At 41.2% G+C, this 21974-nt stretch overlaps 1 protein-coding gene across 1 annotated transcript in view; it reads left to right on the plus strand.

Moving 5' to 3' along the window:
* The window catches only part of mast2 (microtubule associated serine/threonine kinase 2), a 175671-nt gene that overhangs the window by 134152 nt on the left and 19545 nt on the right, over nucleotides 1–21974 (plus strand). The window contains exons 7-14 of the mRNA XM_063890468.1: nucleotides 2420–2495; nucleotides 3804–3824; nucleotides 4622–4695; nucleotides 5033–5037; nucleotides 6205–6359; nucleotides 14648–14723; nucleotides 15407–15616; nucleotides 21547–21648. Of these exons, the coding sequence (XP_063746538.1) occupies nucleotides 2420–2495; nucleotides 3804–3824; nucleotides 4622–4695; nucleotides 5033–5037; nucleotides 6205–6359; nucleotides 14648–14723; nucleotides 15407–15616; nucleotides 21547–21648 (719 nt within the window). The remainder of the gene's footprint in view (nucleotides 1–2419; nucleotides 2496–3803; nucleotides 3825–4621; nucleotides 4696–5032; nucleotides 5038–6204; nucleotides 6360–14647; nucleotides 14724–15406; nucleotides 15617–21546; nucleotides 21649–21974) is intronic.

The following is a 21974-nucleotide window of genomic DNA, read 5'->3' on the forward strand; positions in this document are numbered from 1 at the left end:
GCTACGGACCTATTCTTTTAGCGTCCGTTTTTCATAGCAAAAGTCTCAAAAACTGTGCAGATTATTTACTTTTCACCAGAAATTGGGCGGGGCTGTAATTTTGCAAGGCCGTGACATACTGCTGCTCTCATCTGTGGGTTCTTTCTTGGCCCATGCTACACTCTTCCTCGAAGTTTCAACAAACCAACTGACCAAAGCTAAACACTGCTTGGTTTTCAAACAACCTGCTTGATGGAGGAGATAAGTGACCAGCTGAGTCTTATGCTTAGTTTGCTTGCTCCACATTAAAAGACATTTTGTCCCTGCCCCATTCTGATTGTAACCATACTGGAATAATCCTTGCAATGTTAATAAACCTTAAGGATGGTAAATTGGTGGTACAGATTTGCCAAATAGCTTCTAATCACAGAAGTGTTTCAGGGACACGTTAAAAAGGACTTAAGAATAAGAATGCCATTAAAGATCATTTTTTGTATGAGAAATCTTCCAAGTATCTGTCATTCAATAAATACTCAAGGCCATGAAATACTAAGCCGCTTATTGTTCGTTGGTCAATGGTCGCCCTCAGATTAGCGTCTGTTTTACGATGTTCTGATTTGACATGTTTTATCAAAAATAGTTGGAAATTGGTCGGCAAATGCTGCTTTGATTTAATGTGCGTATCGTAACAATGGCCTGTAAATCAGTTATTAAGTTATTTCCTCTAAAGCACGAGTAGAATGTATGTTATGTTGACCAGAGGCTGTAGTCTTTGCAGTGTGAACAAATGTGACTTTTGGGCCACGATGCAGCCACTAGGTCCTCAATTTTGGTTTAGTGTGTCAGAGACTTAATGGTTTTGGAGGTAGTTTAGGAAGACCTGCTAACACTGAGCTCATATCACACACCTGGGAGCACAAACACATTACCATGAAAATATATCTGTTTACTGTACACACACACACACACACACACACACACACACACACACACACACACAGGTTACACTTCACTGCAGTATGTGATAGTTCTTTACAGAGAGAGATGGATTCTTCTGTCTGTGATTGAGGCTTATGTTGACGAATGGTCCACACACACACACACACACACACACACACACACACACACACACACACACACACACACACACATATGCATTCGCAGTTGGAACCATGAAGTGTGACAGTGCAGTCACACACCGAGCCTGATGAGACCCCTGCCTCTCTGAAATGTGCCTCCAGCAGCTTCCACACAACACCAACGAGACATTTTACACGAGTGCGGTGGACACTAACAAGCCGCTGTTTGACTAATAACACGCGTGTTCACTTGAGTATGTGCATACATGTTCCGCAGACAGAGACAGAGATTCCCATCTGACAGAGAGCAAATGCTCCTATTAATATTTGAGTTCCTGCTCTGTCCAGGCGTGCTGCTGAAGGAAATGCATAAGTGATGTGGAAATGTCCGACTACTTAATCTCTCCACCCTCCCCTGAATTACCCTCCCATGCTTAAGATTTTGGTATCCATCACATCGTGTATTTATTTATGGACGTGTCCGTATGTTTATTAAATAATCTCAGGTTTATTCAGATGAGGATCCAGTATTATCCGGGCGTGGGTTTCACAGCAGATTGTTCAGTTTGTGCTGCAGGTGGTTTATGTTTGGTGCATGGATGGATGTTTCCTCTCGTGCAACACAAAGACAGATGTTTGTGTAGCCGTAGCATCTGAATGAGCTTTGTTTTCACTGTATTAATCAGTGTGACTATAAGTGTGTTAGCCTACTTTTCTCCGAATTTGGCTCAAATTTCCACATACACAAACTCATATAATAGAATACATACAGCTCCGGAAAAAATTAAGAGACCACTCCAAATTGTTCTTAAATCTTTATCTGTAAATGTATGGCAGCCATTCCAGTGTCTGTTGAATACCTACACAGAGAAATGAGTCTGGACAAATATAGATTTCTATTGCGACTTGATTGGTTGGCGGAGGCACACAACAGTGAGGCAGTAATTGTTGTTTTTAGCGCCATATTGTGTACTTGTTAACAATATTCATTTCATGGCGGTTTAAGGACTTTCTAAATTCTGAGATGTAGGTAGATGTCCCACACTGGTGAAATTAAATTGGTAAAATCCTTCTGGAAAGGAGATTTTCAATAGTCTACACTAATTTCCAACCCCTAACATAACTTTGGTTGTACCAGTATTGCTTTTATATTCCTTACCTAATATAGTTTGATCCCTGTTGACATAATATTTACTCCCAACTGCTTTAGCTCCGAAACTCTTCATCCCACTGTCATTTGTATCAGAACAGCTCATTTCCTGTGTTCTTTATGAGCTGCTGATACACATAAATAGAAACAGAGGTGATGTCTTTCCAGCAGTGTTCCTGTTCAACGTGTCTCTATTCTTCTTTTCTGTCAGGTACAAGCCCGCTGGACAGTCCTCGCAACTTCTCCCCGAACACAGCCGCACACTTCTCCTTTGTTCCGGCACGGAGGTGAGCGTCACAGCTTTTGTGTATTTCTACAAACTCAGTATCAGTTAGATCATTAATACATCACAAGCGGCAGGGAGCATCGCTGTTAACCTGTTCAACAGTGAGGTTATTAGTCGCTTGTGGGAAATAAAGCAGCATTATACAACAGGGAGTGTAGAAATTGAAGAACGGACGACGAGCTGTGCTTCAGCTTTTATTGTCGATATCTTCTTAAGGCTGTGAAACGGCTCAGTGGCCCCGGCGCTCGGAGAGCCGTGCTGCTGCTGTTGATAGTGTGTGAGCTGATGAGGAGGCAGATGATCACTGTGGTGCTGTCACTCAGACCTAGATTAATAAACCTCTTATCTGTCTGGGCTCTCAGAACAGATAGTAATTACTGGGAGGGAAGGAGGGAGTAAGAGTGTGTGCCGTGTGTGTGTGCCAGCATTCATGCATGTTTCATTGACATGCATGTTTAAGCATGTGTGAAATCCAAGATAAAAACATGTCATATAAAACTTTGGTAAGATGTATTGAAATTCTTAGCAAGCCTGCCTCTTAAATCTTCATTAGGATGATGATGTTTCCATGGTAACACACCTCTCCTGACAAACTAGAACCCCCTTACGCTTTTCCCATGATACGACCATCAAATATGGCAGCAGTGCAGCGGCCAAAAAGAGTATTAACGTCGATTTGAATTGAAAATCCCCCTCTGTCCAACTGCTGACCTCAGTGCGGCAGACGCTGGGACAACAGTGACACCATGTGGCGGGGCCGGGTATGATAGATCAAAGATAAGACGGTTCTACAACATTTTTGCTTGGTATTATTTTCTGTTAGGAAAGACGTTTTCAGACTGTCTTATGTTAAGTAAATTCATGCCACTTTTATTTACAGGCAAGAGATACAAATTAGAACACGACAGTACATTAAAATATGACGTATGTTGCTCTTAAGCTGTTAAAACCTGAGATAAGAAAAACTTTAAACTACAGCAATATTCACATCATTCTAATGTCTTTTTTATTAGGTTTTCTCTTTATTATATTTGTGCTTATATTTCTCTACTCGCACTATATTTGGTTTGGTTTATACATATAATGTGAGACAGGTCTGGAGAATAAACTGTGAAGAAACAGTTATTCCAGAATTTCTCAAAAATCTTCAAATAAAAACATTTAATTTTGAACAAATGGTGGGCAGAGGGGACGGCACGGACTTGGAGAATAGGTATGTGTCTGTGCTTGTGTGTGTGTGTGTGAAGCTTTAACAGTGACAGCTTCTAACAGCTATAAATGGAAAACCCCTGTCTTGTCTCCCTCACAGTCACGGACACAGGGCTGACAGGTAACCTCTCATATTTGACCTCTGACCTTTTTGCTCCCTCCTTCTGCCGCCACCTTCCTGCCCTCCTCCGTCCTGCATGGCTGAGCACACACTCATCAGAAAGTTTCCTCTTCAACCCCTGAGACATACGCTTCTGCTGTGCCATAGAGCTCCAATATTATCAGGAAACTATTTTAAAAAACATCAGTTAGCTCAGTGACGTGATTTGCATTACCATGAACACACACACTGTGGTTTATTTGAACTAAATCACATACACACCATCCTGCTTCCATTAAAACTCACTGGAGCACCAGCTGTGGATTAACACGCTGCTGGAAATAGTACAGAGCATTTCAAATAAAAGGAACTATATTGTTAAATATGTCTTCAGTAGCAATCAATTGGCTTGGAGCAACAGACAGGAAGTCAGAAAGTGTTGATTGATGGACTAACACGTTGTTGGTTTCAGTCTTTATTTGGGATTTTTTGAGAAAAACAGCCAGCTTATATTTGAGTAAATCAAACCCTGAAGATATTTGGAAGGTGTTCCATGCAGCTGTGGGTATGGAGCAGGAGTGTGGACTCCATCATGCTTCCCATCCTGTCCGCAGAGTCTCCTCCTCATGGCTTCGCCTGCACTTCCTGAGACCATGTCATCCTTGTGTTTGCATTTTTCCTCCTTGAACTGAAACACTTAATTATGTGCTGCTGCATTTCCTTGATATGGAAGTTAAGGAATATGTGTTTAAATGTGGGTTTTTTTCAAAGTGTGTGATGTCTTCATTTCTTATTGCCCCTCTCTTCCCCGCCCTCAGGACGGATGGCAGGCGCTGGTCTCTGGCCTCGTTGCCTTCCTCTGGCTATGGCACCAACACACCCAGCTCCTACCGTCTCGGTAAATATATCTTAAACTTTTGTATGTCTCTGCATGTATGTGTTTTAGATCTTTGGAGTCAACAAATCCTCCCTCCTGTGATACCATCGCTTGCTCTCCACCTGCCTCTCCCTTGCTTCCTCTGCCTTGCTTCCTCCTCTCTGATGCCCTTTAGTGTACTTCTGCTCCCCTCTCTGTTTCTCCTCTTTATCCTTCCTTCACTATCAGGGACATATCATACGTCCCTCTGCTCGAATCCTTTATCCTCTCCTTTACCTTCTGCCGTTCCTTCATCTCCCCTTCTTAACACCCTGGAGTGCAGCGACTCTGCGCCTGCTGCCTGCAGAATGAGTCTCAGCGTGCTTCAAAGGCACCAAGCCGAGTTATCTGGGAGTTGGAGCTCTTAGCATGTAGATCCAGACTGCTAGCATGCCTGCTCTCTCACTGTTTGTTAATAAATGACTTGTTAGATGAAAAGGACATCCCTCAGTGCCCAGTAATGACTGATTTGAAGGTTGAAAGACTTCTCCACATGTGGGTTAAAAGTCAGATCAGATGTAGTTTTAACTACTGGTTTAAAATCAGTGTAAGGACTGAATATAGTGGACATACTTCACTTTAAAATAGAATAATTTAAATGCTGTTGGATAAGTCTGTATCTATCCAAGATTTGTATTCAAAGTTTTTAAAATGTTCCGTAGTTTCAGCTCGATTAATGCTTGTGATTTCCTTTAAATCAAGGCTGATGAGCTCAATGTAGTCCAAATAAAAGCCAGAGTCAAGCTGACCTCCATCATTTCACAAACCAGCACACTTGTATTGACTCGTTTGGAAGCAGTCTTATCATATTTTGCTCTCTTTATAGCGTCATTATAACACCACTGATCGTATTTTAGTCCAGTCACACAAAAATGAAGTAGAGTGATGAAAAAAGAGACAGAAATAAAGATCATACTTTCTATTTTAAGATCTGAGGATGTGTGATCTAAAACAAGGCACAGCAGATTCACAGCTCTGCGTGGCTGCAGGGCAACTTAATGAATCTGGAATGCACTTTGTAAAGTTACTTTTTTATTTTATTTATCAGGTGTAAGTCTAACTCCACCATCTGGAGGTGCATGTTTTACACACATCTTCAGAATCAAGTTAAATATGAGACGTTTATTAACTGGACTAATATTTTAACATTCATCTTCTAATGGAGTTAGCATACTTAATTATTTATCTAGAACTCAATTAAAAAAAGGACCATTCTCATCCATTACTACTTTGGCTTCCGATCATATTTAAAAGTCAAAAGTGTTTTGAGTTATTTCAAAGCTAGGCCTCACATTCCCGCTTCTGAAGACTCCACACCAAAGACCCTAACCCAGTGGTAGCTCCAGTGCTGAACGTCACCTGCCTTCCCTGTCCTCTCCTCTCCCTCACTAGCCCCAGCCTCCACCTGTAGCTCCATCCTGCCCCCCCACAGTAGCTCCAGCGCTGGTTGTAATCTGTGCTCCCTCTGTGCTCCTCCTCTCACAGTCCTCCTGTTCATCTCAGGAGAAGCTGCACCAGCTGCCCTTCCAGCCCACTCCGGACGAGCTCCACTTCCTCACCAAACACTTCAGCTCCGAGAGCATCACGGACGAGGAGGGGCGCCGCTCCCCCAACATGAGACCGCGCTCCCGCAGCCTCAGGTAGGAGCTGCGTTAAGAGTTCACGTTCTAACCACAAACACAGAGAAAAGTCTCCACAGCTGAGAGAGGAAACAAATGTCAAATGGGCATTAAGTTTTTCCAATAATAGGAATAAAAAATACTTAAGTGCTCCCTTGGGGGTGATAAGGGTATGTACTGTTGCTCCATTGTAGGATAAAAACATGTAATAAGTGAGTTTTTAAGAGGAAAACATTAAAATATGAACTTAAAAATGGGTGCATTTAATACAATATATCACCAAATAAAAATATATATACTGTATATATTTAAAAAATAAAGAAATATGTAGTCAATAAAATACAATAAAAAATACAAATCAAATAACTAAGTTTTGTTTTTGCTTGATTTACTTGATCATGCATTATTAGTATTATAAAGGCCAGATTTAAGCAGAGTATTGCACAGTTAAGTTATTGCACAAGTTAAAATCAGTGTTTTGTGAGGAAAAAATGTAAATATGTACTTAGAAATGTGTGCATTGTTACACAATATTTAACATTATTAAAACATGTATATAAATATGTATATAAAATATGAATAAAAAATTTAAATACAGAAATATGTACTCTACTATAAAAAATATATATATAATTTGCGATTTATTGTTTAATTTTACTTGATGTGCTATATAGTGCATTATTATTATTATTATTATTATTATTATTATTATTATTATTATTATTATTATTATTATTATTATTATTATTATTAATGCCAGATTTAAGCAGAGTGTTGCACGGTTAAGTTATTGCACAAGTGGTTGTATGGTTAGAAAGTATTGCACCGTTGAGCTATGAATAAATGATGTGGTTATAGCTGCTAACAGGGTGAAATAAGTCCAGGGGGTGTTCTGTTGCCTCAGAGCGATTGACATTTTGAGGGAGGAGTTGAAAAGTTGAATGGCCACCGGCAGGAAGGATTTCTCTGAGGAAGGAGTCCTGCACTGACCAGCATTAATAACTACTGCTGAAAGGTCTGATTTACATCTGGCAGACTGGCACAGTCAAAGTTTGTTGTTTGGCTGCATTGCAATATTGAAGAGATGTTGTTTTAAAGGAATAAACTCTGTCATAACAGAAAACACAACGTAAGCCCAGTTTTAGATCGTGGTCTTATTAGTTTTATTTGGAAGATCAAGGGTTGGATCCAGTTTGCTCCAAATGCAAAAGACATCCAATTTAGAAGTTACCATCCTCTTCATTTCACATTGGCTGTACTCATTTCCTGTTCTGTATACTTGCCCCACACACAAAAGGTACCAAATCAATGCTGAGCTGGCCGGTCTTCAGATGCTTGCAGCACATTCTAGAATTAACCTTATGCTTGTATTTATTTGTTTTTAGAGCACTCGGTGGACTAGCCTAATCTTGCCACTCAGGTTTTTTACAACTCCTCCAGTTCATTGCAAGCATAAACTTTTAAATTATTTTTTAATATTCTTTCCTCATCATGTTTTTAAATGTGCTGGACAAAACAAAGACATCTCATATCATAATGCAGTCCACTTCAACACCAACACACACTACAGCCTGAATAACAAGCATTTATGTTACAATAAATGAATGTCTTTACCAAGGACAATCACAATTGAACAGTTCAGCTTGTATATTATTTTTAAATTAGTTATTCATTTATCAAACGATACAAATAATGGCCAAGACATTAAAACCCAACATTAACAATAACTGGACTCATGCTTAACCAACTTTAGTGTTTGAAGGTTGAATTTGAAGGATAAAACGTACCTGTTGAGGTACTTCACACACAGGCCTTGATGCCTTTGGTTCTGTACGTCTTTGTGCGTATGTCAGTCTCCAAAAAGGTCAGACTCACCCTCTGACGTGTCTATGACAGCTGTGGGCAAGGAAAAAGTCCACTGTCTATATCTCTGACACTCACCGGCTGTCCTTCTGGTATTTTCTCCAGCTCAAATGTCCTCATGTTCTGTACGATCCCCCGTGTGTAGATTAACTCATCCCCTCTCCTCTCGCCACCTATCAGCCCAGTGTATGTCACCCTTCCTCCCTTAAACTTTTCTTTATTCTCATCTTTGTTTCCTCTCCTCACCCGCACTTGGTGTCTCGCCTCCATCTCTAGCTCAGCAGCTCCCCCCCCCCCCCCATCTTTATCTCTATTTCTTTACGGCGAGATATTGACTTCTTTCATCCTCCTAGATGAAAGAAAGCGAGACCGAGTCGCGTGGTGTGTATCTGATTAGAGTCCCACTGTGTTTGAAGATTGATGCCAGGCTCTGTGTGTGAGTGTGTGTCTTTAAAGAAGTGCCATATCAGGTAATCCACCCTCACCCTGTGTCCTTAAATAACTTCCCTAGGAAAATAAAACAGATTTAGAAACCATAAAATGAGATGGTGAGAAAAAATCTGATACTCCACCATTGGACTCCTTTGTTTACTTCCGTTAGACACTTGCACTTCTATTGGTTAGCGCTATAACACAACAAGTATGTGATAGGTTAAGGGGCGGGACATTTCTGAGTGGTTGACCAACCACAACAGTGCAAGCCAGCTAACCAATCAGAGCAGACTGGGCTAAGGTTTCAGACAAAGGGTGAAAAGAGGAGCTGCAAAAATATTGAGCTTTTTAAACATTAAAGCATCTAAAAATGTCACAGAAGAGGCACAAAATACAAATATAAAACATGAAAATTGGCATAATAAGGCCAGCTTTTGCCAGAAATAAAATGAAAGCTGACAAAACCAACGCTTTAATTACTGCGAGGAACTTTATAAACTTGGAGGTGACTTTGAAAAGTGTTTCGGCTGTGGGCCCTCTTGTGCACGGTGGATGAGCCTCAGCGGAAAGCCTGACATCATATTAGTCCTCCAGCAGTGAGTGTCATTAAAAAGCTCTTAGTGAGCCGTCTGCAAACTGTCTGCAACTGCAGATAAATAACCAGGGGGGGGGGGAGAGAGAGAGGATTAGGGGTTGGGTTCTATTAACCAGCTCACTTTTGGATCCAGTTCCAAGTTGATAAAATCCCCTAACGAGGATACTAGTGCGAGGAGAATGTAGTGAAGAGGGTGATGTGAGTGACTGAGAGGAGAGGAGATGAGGATTGGACCCAGGGGGAGGAACAAGTGCGTCTGTGTATAAGAGTGAAAGAACAAATGAAAATGAGCTGCAGAGTACAATTATATGCTAATTTTACGACTCCGCCGTGAGTGATGGCAGTCACCCTTTTTTATCATTTAACACTTTCTCCCTAATGTGAATTCTCCCCATCCCATGCTTGTCGAGTTAAGTTTCTGCAGTGTATCTATCACCTCTTATCACTCCCTTATCTCTCCGTCCGTCCACCATCCTCCATACTCTGTAGAACCACATGCATGCACCATGAACTGTTGCGGTATTCCACTGATGCACCCCATTGACTTCCTGTCTGGAAAACCACATTCCCTATTATATAATAGGGATATATATATATTATATAACACAAAACTAACGTGAGGCAGTGTTCTGCTTTGAATTAAAGAGGCCCTATTATGTTTTGGTGGTTTTACCTTTCCTGATGTGTGTTGTCTAGGTTTATGTGCATGTAAATGGTCTGCAAAGGCTGAAATCCCAAAGGTCACTACAGAGGGGGTTTCTCTCAACACACACATTCCCCCCCTGCCTGACACACATGCATAGACTCCTTTGTCTGCTATTAACATCGTGACATCACTCTGTAACACTCACATTTCTATCGGCTAGCGCTAACACATTTTACATAGGGCTTACGGGCAGGACATCTCTAAGCGGTTGAACAATCACAACAGGGCCAGCCAGCTAACCAATCTGATCAGAGTGGTCTCTGGTTTCAGACAGAGGGTGGAAGTATGAGAAAAATAAAGAACTTTTTGAACATTAAAGCATATTTCACCAAATTTCACCCACCGCTTTGTGGTTTTAGGATATGTTTCAGAGATGTCTTTACCGATTTCTGTGGTGTACACATTCAATCCCAGTACTCATTACATTCACACACACACACACACACACACACACACACACACACACACACACACACACACACACACACACTTATCCCCATTCTAGCCGGCTCTCTGTCACGCTCAATTAGGCCTCTCATTTCCCATGTCGCCCGCCTCAGTTGTGAAGCATCAATGTTATTTTTCTCTTTCACACACACACACACACAGCCTCTCCTTCCCTCCTCACCTCTTCCTCCCACCCGCCTCACCGTCCCCATCTGATTGGCTGTCTCGACTGATTTACTTCAATTAGCCTCCCTACCAGTAAGCTCTTTTGCATTTTGAATGCCTTTTGTCACAAGTGACATCACCACTTAGCTAGGGGAAGAAAAAGAAGATGCCTTTCCAACAATGTTTTATTTATCCAATTTTATAAAACACCCTGGGGTTGCGATTTAATCTTTTATTCTATTTCCTTAATATTTCCGCTCTTTCTCACACTCTTGAACTTGTTGCCCGACACTAAAACAAAAGTACTCTTCCCCAACTTCCTCCAAAGCTTCGTTTCCAAGGTCGTTTCTCAAAATAATGACGAAGACATTTTTTCCAGGGATTGCCGCGGGGCAATTTTTATTTCCCATTACAGTAGAAATATAGCCGTTTTCTAATTAGCCTTTGTCTGGCTTTCTCGTGTTATTCATCCTGGGGATTCACTCCGACCTCCGCTGCAGCTGGCTCTGTACAGGAGCTTTATTTTAATAATACAGGCTCACAGCTACGAGCACACGAGGAGAATAACACCGAGAGGAGGAGAAGATATTCTGTGGAAATTAAAGAATGTACATAACAGCCTCTGGCACTGAATCCATCTCTGTCAAGGCTAACCTTTAATTACTGAGCCCGGTGGCAGAGCACGCTGCCAGGGCTTTTGATCGATTTTTCTTTTTCAAGTAAGACGAACATGAAAGGGAAGTTTGAGAGTTGAGGGCTTCAGAGCTCCCAGTGATTGGCGTCCATCAGCAAAAGGTTGAGTGTGTGTGGGCGCGCACAGTTGAGGTGTGCTTAGATTAAAAGGTCAGTTTACAAAAATCATTTTTTTCAAAACTTTCTCTTTTACCTCTAGAGTGATGTTCTTAGTTTCTTCTGTTAACAGGAAATTGTGTTTTCATTTCAAAAGCGTCTACTACAGTGACCAACAGCTGCAAACACCATTCCATGTAGAGAGGCGCCCTGCACTTTCATAAACAACAAATGTGCCAAAACACATGCAAATAACGCAAAATCTTAAGCAAATTGACAACACATGCGCATACTAACTCTAACAACAGTAACAGTTGGCTAACTTTATAATCCCCAGCTTATTCAGCACTTTTACAAAAGTATTGTGTGCATGTTTCATTAAGTTGATAATGATTTTTCTTTACATTACATATTTGCGTCAATTTTGGAACGGCAGCATGTTTCTAAAAAGTGTTTTAGGTCGTTGTAGCACGTTTGCACCAAATTAAAACACTTCCTTTCTAATTTCACATTTAAATCCTACCAAAAATTGAGCTTCTGCATTTTTCGGTTTAATTGTCAATGCAGAAACTCATTAATCATTTTCAAGTTTTACTTCAATATTTTGTATTACTTAAACTTTATTCTCCCCAAGTAGAAACACACATTAAACATAGTCTACTCAAAAACAATGTGTTGAGGTGAACGATATTTGTGAGGTAATTGATACAAGCTAAGTTATATCTGCTACATTTTAAATATTGTGTTTATAAGAACATCAATCAAAACCTGGACAAAACAAATCAAACCTTCTGCTATGTCAGAAGGTATCTTGATATTATTTTTTTGTAATATGCTTTTTTCAAGAAGTACTGTATATAGTGTGAACAAAATTAAGATCCCAACAAAGCAGGGGAAAACTAAAGAAAAATGTATGCTGAGCTACACTCTGTATCACCTGTGTGTGTGGTTGCTTGTCATGGTGTGTGTTGGCGTGATGATAAACTGCCTCCATGAGGTTAGCCTCATATGTCACTTTCAGGCTGCTCTCATTCCTATTAACCCGATAATTGGACTGTGAGCTGCCGATGGATGACTTAAAGCATTACCTCATCGTACTGGTCGTGTTTGTGTGTGTGTGTGTGTGTGTGGTTGTGTGCACCGATGAGTCATACTAGCAAAGACATATGGAGCCTAAAAAAATGTACTTTTACCTGCACCTCTTCGTCTCAATTTGTATGACTCTAGAAATGCCTCTAAAATACCTTGGGTATTTTTATGGCTTGAGATTTATGGATTTGAGATGGTATGAATTATTATTTTTTGATTAATATTGCTTTTATATTGAATATATATTTTTTATTCATAAAATCTAATATAAAACGGTTGAAATCATACACCAGGGAAAAGATGGTTTATGAAAATATACAATTAATTAACTCGAAAGGGATGTGTGAGTCCGTCAAACAAGAAAAATGAATGCAATTTGTGGTGAGGTAATCCCAATAGCTCTCATTACGGTTTCCTTTTTCATATTTTTTCCTCAATACCAATATCTGTATCTTCACAAAATGGATAGAATGTTATTTTAAAAAACAAAGAATGATTTTTTTTTTCTTATAAACAAGTTGACCTTGGAAGATAAAAAAAAAAAGATAACTAGAACACAAAGATTTATCAGCATGAAGATTATATTTATCAGCCCCAAGTGCTGAAATTGCAACCGCAATATTTAGAAGGAAATATTTACAGTCCATAAATGGACGGATGAATAATACAGCAGGCTAACAAAGCCTGAAATTACCTGGAATTAAATGTCTCTTCCATGATACACACACACACACACGCACGCACGCACGCACGCACAGCCACTGCCTGTCACCTGTCATCATCCCCTGTTCTCCTGAAAGTGAGACATAGAAAGGTCAAGGATATTGCTGCTGTCGCTATTTTGTCCTATTGTAGACAAACGTTGGAGGTGGGCGAGGGGGGGAGGGAGGGGGTATGATGTGTATGATAGAATAAGGAAAAAGATGAGTCCCACGAGGAGGGAAACGGAGAGGAGATGAAGTCCACTGTGAGAGAAACTGATGGATTGATATTCTCTTGGAGCGGGTATAGACTGAAGGAGACATCACTGTCAGTCTGTCCGTTCATGAAACCCCCCTGAGAACTGACGGACCCTCACTGCAGTTGGGATGTGGACAGCCTCGGTTTATTACTGACAGCTACACACACACACACACACACACACACACACACACACACACACACACACACACACACACACACACACACACACACAGATACACACACACACACACACACACACACACACACACACACACACACACACACACACACATTCACACACATATGATATCCGGGGTCCACCAGTCTCCCGAGGCCTTACCTTTGTGCCGCTCTGTGTGTGCAGCCATGTGGGTCCAGAGATTGCCATGGTCCTCCGGTTTACACCACTGAAGGCACACACATGATGAAGACCCCGAGGTCCCGTTAGCATGTGTGTGTCCACCATCCAGCTTTCATTCCCCCTGTGCCTGGCTGACCTGACAGACCCTGAGTGTCACATGTATTCTGGTCAGCTGTGTTTCTGCAGCTCAAGGACAAGCAGCGCTACCTCCTGTAGGAGAATGAAGAATTTACGTTTTAGAAGAACTAGAAATAATAAGCGCATAGCATCAACGTCGCCAGGTTTCTGCTACCTTAATTTGAGGACATGTACTTGCTGTGTAGCAACAGTAATGCTGACAATGATATTCACTGCTGCTAAATGCTACATGCATCGATAGCTTTTGCCATCGTCTTTGATTTTGGCCATCTTGGTTTTATGCTACCACAAGACACCATATTTGAACATGAGGTTAGAGCATGGGAGGGATATGCATTGCTATGCATCTATCTTGATTGACAAGCCGTGGTGTTGGCCACCTGTATTTTATACAGTCTATAGCTGTGAGCATTTTTGCACAGGTGTGGGTTTTTTTTCCAAGTTGGTTTTATATAGAACATTCTTGGGGACTTCAGAAGGTAAAAGTGTTAGGTATTTCTCCAAATATTCATTAAAAAATAAACGTTATGCACAAAGACTTTTTTCTCAAAGTAGAAGACTTAATCTTATGTCAATTTACTGTAAATATAAATTGGACACCAGAGGTCTATGAATAAGATTGTCCAAGACGGCATCCCTTTCAATACAATAAAGGTAAAAACTTAAACTAAAACAGTTGTTCTCTGGCTGAGTTTCTCACCCAATGGACAATTCAATTTATGCTTTACTCAACTCAACTGTGTGATTCTGTTTTATTCCAGCCCCGGGCGTTCACCTATCTCCTTCGACCATGAGATTGTGATGATGAACCATGTGTACAAGGAGAGGTTTCCCAAGGTTTGTACTGCACACACAAGAGACACACTTCCTCTACAGAATTAAGTCACTTTTCATGAAAAAAAATAAACATAACAGTCATGTGCTTAAAGAAGAAGAAGAAGAAGAAGAAGAAGAAGACATACTTTTATTAATCCCTTACAGGGAAATTGCTTTCTCTACTAAACGCACAGAGGATATACATGCACAAACACAGAGGAAATACATGCACACACAACCACATGCAGAGGAGAGAGGCAGCCAGGTGGAGCCAAGGGAGCAGATAGAGGTTAGGTGCCTTGCTCAAGGGCACCTCGGCAGTGGCCTAGGAGGAGAACTGGCACCTCTCCAGCTACCAGCTCACTCCATAGTTTTTTTGGTCCAATCGGGACGTGAACCGGCGACCCTTCGGTCCCAAGACCAAATCCCTACTGACTGAGCCACTGCCGCCCCTTAAACTGATCACTTGCACTTTCAAGGTCTCAATTTAAAGATTTTAGGAAAAAAAATGTTGTGTTTAAAAAAAGGACAGTATCAGGATACTTATTTTCTGAGTATATTTTGCATGTGTTCAAATATGTTTTAAAAATGATGGACTTGTGCACATGTTTTTGGCACCGCAGACTCTCCATATGTCTGGAATGCGCGTATCTCTACTGTGACTCATCCTTATTCCCCCCCTTTAATTGCCCCCCTCCCCTCAGGCGACGGCTCAAATGGAGGAGCGTCTTGCTGAGCTGCTTTTCTCCTCAACCCCCGATAAGGTCTGCCCGCTGGCTGACGGGGTCCTGAGCTTCATCCACCATCAGCTGATAGAGCTGTCTAGAGACTGCCTGGAGAAAAGCAGAGAGGGCCTCATCACCTCCCGGTACTTCTACGAGCTCCAGGAGAACCTGGAGAAGCTGCTGCAAGACGTAAGTCCAGGAACAGCTCATTCACTGCCCTGCACTCCGATACCTTTGTTTTAGTATTTATTTAGTAATTGTATTTTAAAGGTGACTATATTAGATAATGAAACGGTATCCTATTTTAACATTTACTCACTTGATTGCATTTCCACTGCATCTCTATATCCTTCTCGTAAAAAAAGAAAATAAATGTCTTAGAGAAAATTAAGACAAATGTTTCACATCAAATTGATTATTTGAGGTGACAAGATATTATTTGTATAATATATGTAGTTTATTGTTTATTTTCCTGTCAAGGTAAGCTTATGAAGCAACAGTGAAACACAAAGGCAATAAGAAGTGCTTTATCTGAGCCATAATAGGCATTAAAACAACATTAAAAAGACAGACTCAGTACGAGTAAGTGGGGAAAATAAAACAAAAACATCTGCAGCTATAATCAATTTGACTTTAACTCAAACCATTACCAATAAAGCTGGCATTGGGTCATTAAAGTGAATCAGAAAGCCAATGCTATGAATGCAGTGCTTAATAATGTGCTTCACTAAGAAAACTGTTTGGCTGTTTCCAAAATCACTCACTTTCATCCCATGTTCCCTCGACAACAATCACTCAATAAATCCTTTCTCACAGCAGAACATTGACGTTTTAAACAATAACGAATCAGCATCATCTTGGCGTCATCACTGACAGATGAAGATGTTAGATGACTCATTTCCCAATCTATCATAGGAAGAGATTGCATTGTGTCCATTCTTAAGATGGTGCATAAGGCTTTTATTTCAAAGTAGTATTAGCACTCAGGACATTTAATAATAAAATAGTTAAAAACAAATGTACTGCCCTACTTGGAGCAAATTTAGACTTTATTTTACAGCCTCCAAAGTTCTCTAATTACTTCCTAGAAAGAACTGGTAATTGACGGGCAGGTACCTGGAAAGGATTATGCAAATTGGTAGACTTCCAATTAAGTAATTCCAATTAACTGCTGATGTAACCACTTTTAGTCAGTACAAGGCAGGTTAGCTGAACCTCTAAACCTCTAAAACCTCTAAAGCCAATATGAAGAATAGCCTTCACTGATAAATCAATAATGCCTTTGGTTCAAACGAAACATCTGCTTTGAAACTCAAACTAACTGACCGTGATAACTGCCTCGAACCAATCTATTTAGTCACAAACTCCCCAGAATATGTATTTACCGACCCCTATAATAAAAAGTCCATATGTCTGCTGTGTGAAAAGTCCGTCTTGGATGAAGACATCATGACTCTGGCAGCCTCCCGGTCACGCTCAGTTAACCGTGGAACAACTCACGGCGTGACGCGCTTCTTCGTTCACCCATCATAGTTATGACTGTCAACGCCGTGTGATGTCATCGAATGGACAAAGACGGCGGCGCAGCTGCAAACACATAAAACTCCCTCAGCTATCACGCACTCCTAAACACACACATGAACACACACACACACACACACACATACACACACACACATATAATTATTCCTCTGTTTTGCTAATTACAGCTTGGCACGTATTAACGGACAGTTTTTGTGTTTCTATGTGTGTGAACGCAGATATTTATTTACATGTGTGTGTCCGTGGTGACATCTCTATTAGCTCAGTTTTCCAGTGCCTGGGGGGGGCGACATTATGGCTCCCACCGGCCTCTTATTGACCTTCTGTGTCTACTGGGACACACACACGAAAACTATCTCTCCATCATAGAGACACACACACATATATATATGCAGGCGAGCACGCACACACACACACGCACATACACACACACACACACACACACACACACACACACACACACACACACACACACACACACACACACACCCAACCCGATTTTAATTTCACACTCCAGCAGTCACCGGGGGCTGACAGATGACTCTCTCAGACGAACAGGAGGGTTGAAGGAGGTGCAGTCGGAGGTTTTTTTTTTGGGATAGGCGGGGTTTGAAGGGGATTCCGCTGTTTCTGATTGGCCGTGGGCTTGCAGGGAGGGAGGTGGATGTGGAAGCCTGTTCGAATGCTTTTGGAGGGTGTGATGAACTGGACACGAGCACATCTGGAGAAGAAGCTGAAGCTGCAATGCGGGCTGGATGATGACATCATCAATTAGGCGGCGTTAGGCTTTCCTTTTTTTTTTTGGTCGGCATGCACAGCAGCAGGTGGACAGAGGACAGTATGGAGTTGTGAGCAGGTGGACGGAGGTTTGAAAACAGCCTCTGAGCCTGCCTGGTCTATGGGAATTCCTCGTTATTTTGTAGTTTTTCGGAGGAAGCATGTCTTGCATCTCGTGTCAGAGGAGGCTGGAGGAGGAGGAGTTGGTGCTGGAGGATGTTTTGAGGAGGAGCAAGTGGAAGGTGGTCACTCACAGCTGGGAGGAGGAGGAGGAGGAAGATGCAGACGCAGACTTTACAGTTGAGTCCATCTCGGTTTGATTCTATCAAGCTTTATCTGCAATACAGTGTTGTTTACGGTGATGATGAGCCTTGTAGCTTCTCAGTTTGAATGCTGTTGCTGTTTAATGAAAAAGTTAGAGCATACTAACTCACGCAAAGTTTGAAATCACTTTCTGGTCAGTTTTGGTTCTGCTTTTGGTGTCTTTATTTGATGCGTCTGAAGTTGATAGATTTTAGTTTAAGTAAGAAAGTCCTTGATTTTCATTTGAGTTGAAACTAAATTTGCTTTCTTCAGCTTGTTTTGAAATACTGATGACTGCATTTGAAGTATTCCCCCCAAAAAATCTAGCGTGTTTCAGAGGTCGATGATGACTACATGAATTATTAAATATTCTTGTAATCTGTCAACTGCTGTGGGTGTGTTTTGTCTGTTGGTTAATAATTCAGACCTTTTAATGAGTCATTGGGCAAATTTCTACTGGTGGATCTGACAGTGTGATTTATACTTTTGGATCAGTTAATAATAAAGAAGTAAATGGGCAAAATGCCTTTTAGAATGCACTGAAAAATGTGTACGTTACTACATTCAGTGCCTTTAGAAGATCTACAACTGTCATTAGGATTAATGAAAGGTACCTTCACTGCTTGGTTGTGACAACTGTTGGTCATCCAGATGTTTTAGCCGTCAGGTCAACCGTTCCATATCTGGACAGAGACCTGGAGTATTTTATGCTGGTGCTGCTTAAAGGGGGACGTTCAACTAAGTTACCGTGAAGACACTGTAGGTAGTATCCCTCAAGGGTTATATTATGGACATCAGTTTTACATTTAGAAATGTGTCTCTTGACAGATTTAAAACATTTACTGTCACATATTTATAACCTTGGCTTGATTCCCTTTGGTTCTGAATTATCAGTCAGTAAATGGATGTGAATTGACCAGGATTCATATCCGGCGTTTTAAGAAATTTCTGCTGTTAAGATTTAGTTTTTATCCGTCCACTACTTCTGATCTTGACATGCCTCTGTCCTTTGCCTTTGTCCTTCTTCCTTATCCTTTTCTTATTCATCCATCTCTCCTTCCTCTCCTCATGTCATGACCCCATTACAGAGCTCGCAGGAGGCCTCCTCACCTCTCCTCCTTCTGTCCTCCTCTGCTCCTGCTCTCATCTTTAATCTCTCCTCCACCTTCACCCCTTCACACCTTCATCTCCTTCGTCCCTCTCTCTTCTCACCACAGCTCGTCTTCTCTTCATCTACCCTCATCCATCCCTGTCACAGGGGGGCCTTAGTGACCTGCCTGCCGGTCACTATGGCAACCTGCATCCAGTCTACTCATGCTGGAACCCCGGGGAGACCCTGTTAGACCCCTGTGGGTCACCAGAGGGCGGAGGGGAAGGGAGAGTGCGAACTCAGCTCTGGTGATCTGTCACTGCGATATATTGACGGGTCACTCTGAACCTCACCATGATCATCACACACAGCTGCAAACATCTGGCTTTAATTGGCTCTTAGATGGACTCAGGTGGAAACATCACCTGCTTGGAGAAAGTGATGAATGCGCTCATATGTGTTCCACAATAGGTGACGTCACCTCTGGGGATAGTAGCCTATAGAACAATGGCACACATTATTTGATCTCCTGGAATTTTGTGCATGTTTTTGTGTAAAGCTAGGTTCACTCTTGACCTCAAAAGAATATTGGGGTTGTTTTTGTTTATAAAATGTTTGGTTGAAACCATAAGCATGAATATCATTTTAATCCTCTGTGGTTTGGAGCTAACCAATTTATTCCACAAATATGTTTTTAACTGAACTGTCACACAAGAGAAAAAAAACAAAACACTTATTGGCTAAAACGTATCAAATATCGTCAAATTTGAAAATATTTGATCAGGTGCAACCTTGAATTCAATGAAAAATATATGACCTTCATTGTGCAGACTTCTAAAGGGGACGAGTATACATGTTTTAAAACATCTTTCAGAATGCTAAAATTCCTCTTCTGACATCACTTTTTCAGACATTGTGTCTTAAATATCAATATATGGGACATTTTTTGAGGCAAATTATTGAAAGATGTGGGAGATTTTACTATGAAACAATAAACCTAATCACCAATAATAAATATAAACCACAGAATGATTTCAAAGTTGTCAAAGCAATGCGACCGAAATAATTGAAAGCATTGCCTTAAAAAAGTCTGAAACAAAGAATGATAAATAATAAATCAGGTAATGAATAATAATAATATATTCCATGTGTGCCAACACAATATATCTGTAATACAGTCAAATCTACAGATTATATCTGGAAGTACACCGAGCTGTTGAAGCGCATTTTCTGTAGGTTAAACTCACCAGGGAATCTCTCCCACATTAGACATGCAGACTGAATACACACAGTCAGTCACACACACACACACACACACACACACACACACACACACACACACACACACACACTAACTATGACTGGTTAATTAGCCGCTGCGCTGTGGGGGTCCATTTCTCAGCTGTCCATTACTCACTGCTCACTGGCCTGTAGACTCACCTCACACACACACAGACACAGACACACACACACACACACACACACACACACACACACACACACACACACACACACACACACACACACACACACAAGCACACACACACATACTAACACACACACACACACACACTCTGTCTCCTTCACGCTTACATATATGCACCCTAATACATATTTAGCGTGCACATACAGTTTATAGACCCCCCCCTCCCCTTCAGTTGTCATTACAGATATAAATAATTCAGGAGGGGGTCTGGGCGTCCGTCAGCATGGCTCTGTTAGACAAACAGCCAAGAGCTGCCCATGCTTTGTTTATGAACCTCTGCCTCCACTCTGTTAGCCTGTCTGCCACATACATAGAGTACATACATTATACATACATGCACACATGCTGCGTTCACACACACCCACATTTCCCCCTGAGATTGAAACATGTTTTACAGTGGGTGGTTTGTAATTGTTACAGCTTCCACTCTGCGTGCACACACTTTTACTTCCAGCCCATTTCTTCCCGGGGATCAGTGCTTGCTCCAGAGATGCACTTCCAGTGGATTGCTGGGTAAATTGCTCTGTCCACATACTGACAGACATTTCACGGTGGATATCAGGGAGCGAGGCGGAGGTCATTCTGATTTAGATTACCTCTCAGGTGTCACCCATGGAAGGACTCCAATGTCCTCAAACTGTTTGTCCTTCACAACAAAAGACACATTCACGGATTCACGGATTCAAGGTCGAAGACGCTTTCGTGGTGATACATTATTAAAGTCTGATCAAAAATAATAAATAGATATTTGTATGTCGCAGCTTCCATAAAAAAAAAAAAAGAAAAGAATATTCAAGGACTTTCACACAAGTGAAATCTCTCAAAAGAAAACAAACATTTGAGAATAAAGAATGAAAAGAAGGTGAAATGTTTTCTCTAATGTTAACCCTTCATGTTGTGTGGTTGTCTTTGTGTGTCCAGGCTCACGAGCGCTCCGAGAGTGTGGAGGTTACCTTCGTCACGCAACTGGTCAGGAAGCTGATGATCATCATCGCCCGGCCTGCACGTCTGCTGGAGTGCCTGGTGAGAGGAACATTGTTGAATGTCACATATTCACTGACTGTGGTCATATTATTAAAACACACAAAACATCCAAAGATGTTGAGTTAGAAAGAAGTGAATTTACTTTCTAGCTTGCTTCTCATCACTGTTGCAGACTACAGGCTCCACACGTCATTAGCATGCAAATCTCTGACAAAAGTGTCACTTGCATTGTGGGTATTTTAGCTGCCAGGTTTTGCCCGGAATAAGTAAGAGGATATCCCTTTAATGCCTCATTGAATCTAATACTCTTAATAAATGCTATTGTTCTTAATACATATATTTTTGCTACATTTCAGAGGAAAACA

The sequence above is a fragment of the Eleginops maclovinus genome, chromosome 9, assembly GCF_036324505.1.
Source record: "Eleginops maclovinus isolate JMC-PN-2008 ecotype Puerto Natales chromosome 9, JC_Emac_rtc_rv5, whole genome shotgun sequence".
In the NCBI taxonomy this organism is placed as follows: Eukaryota; Metazoa; Chordata; class Actinopteri; order Perciformes; family Eleginopidae; genus Eleginops; species Eleginops maclovinus.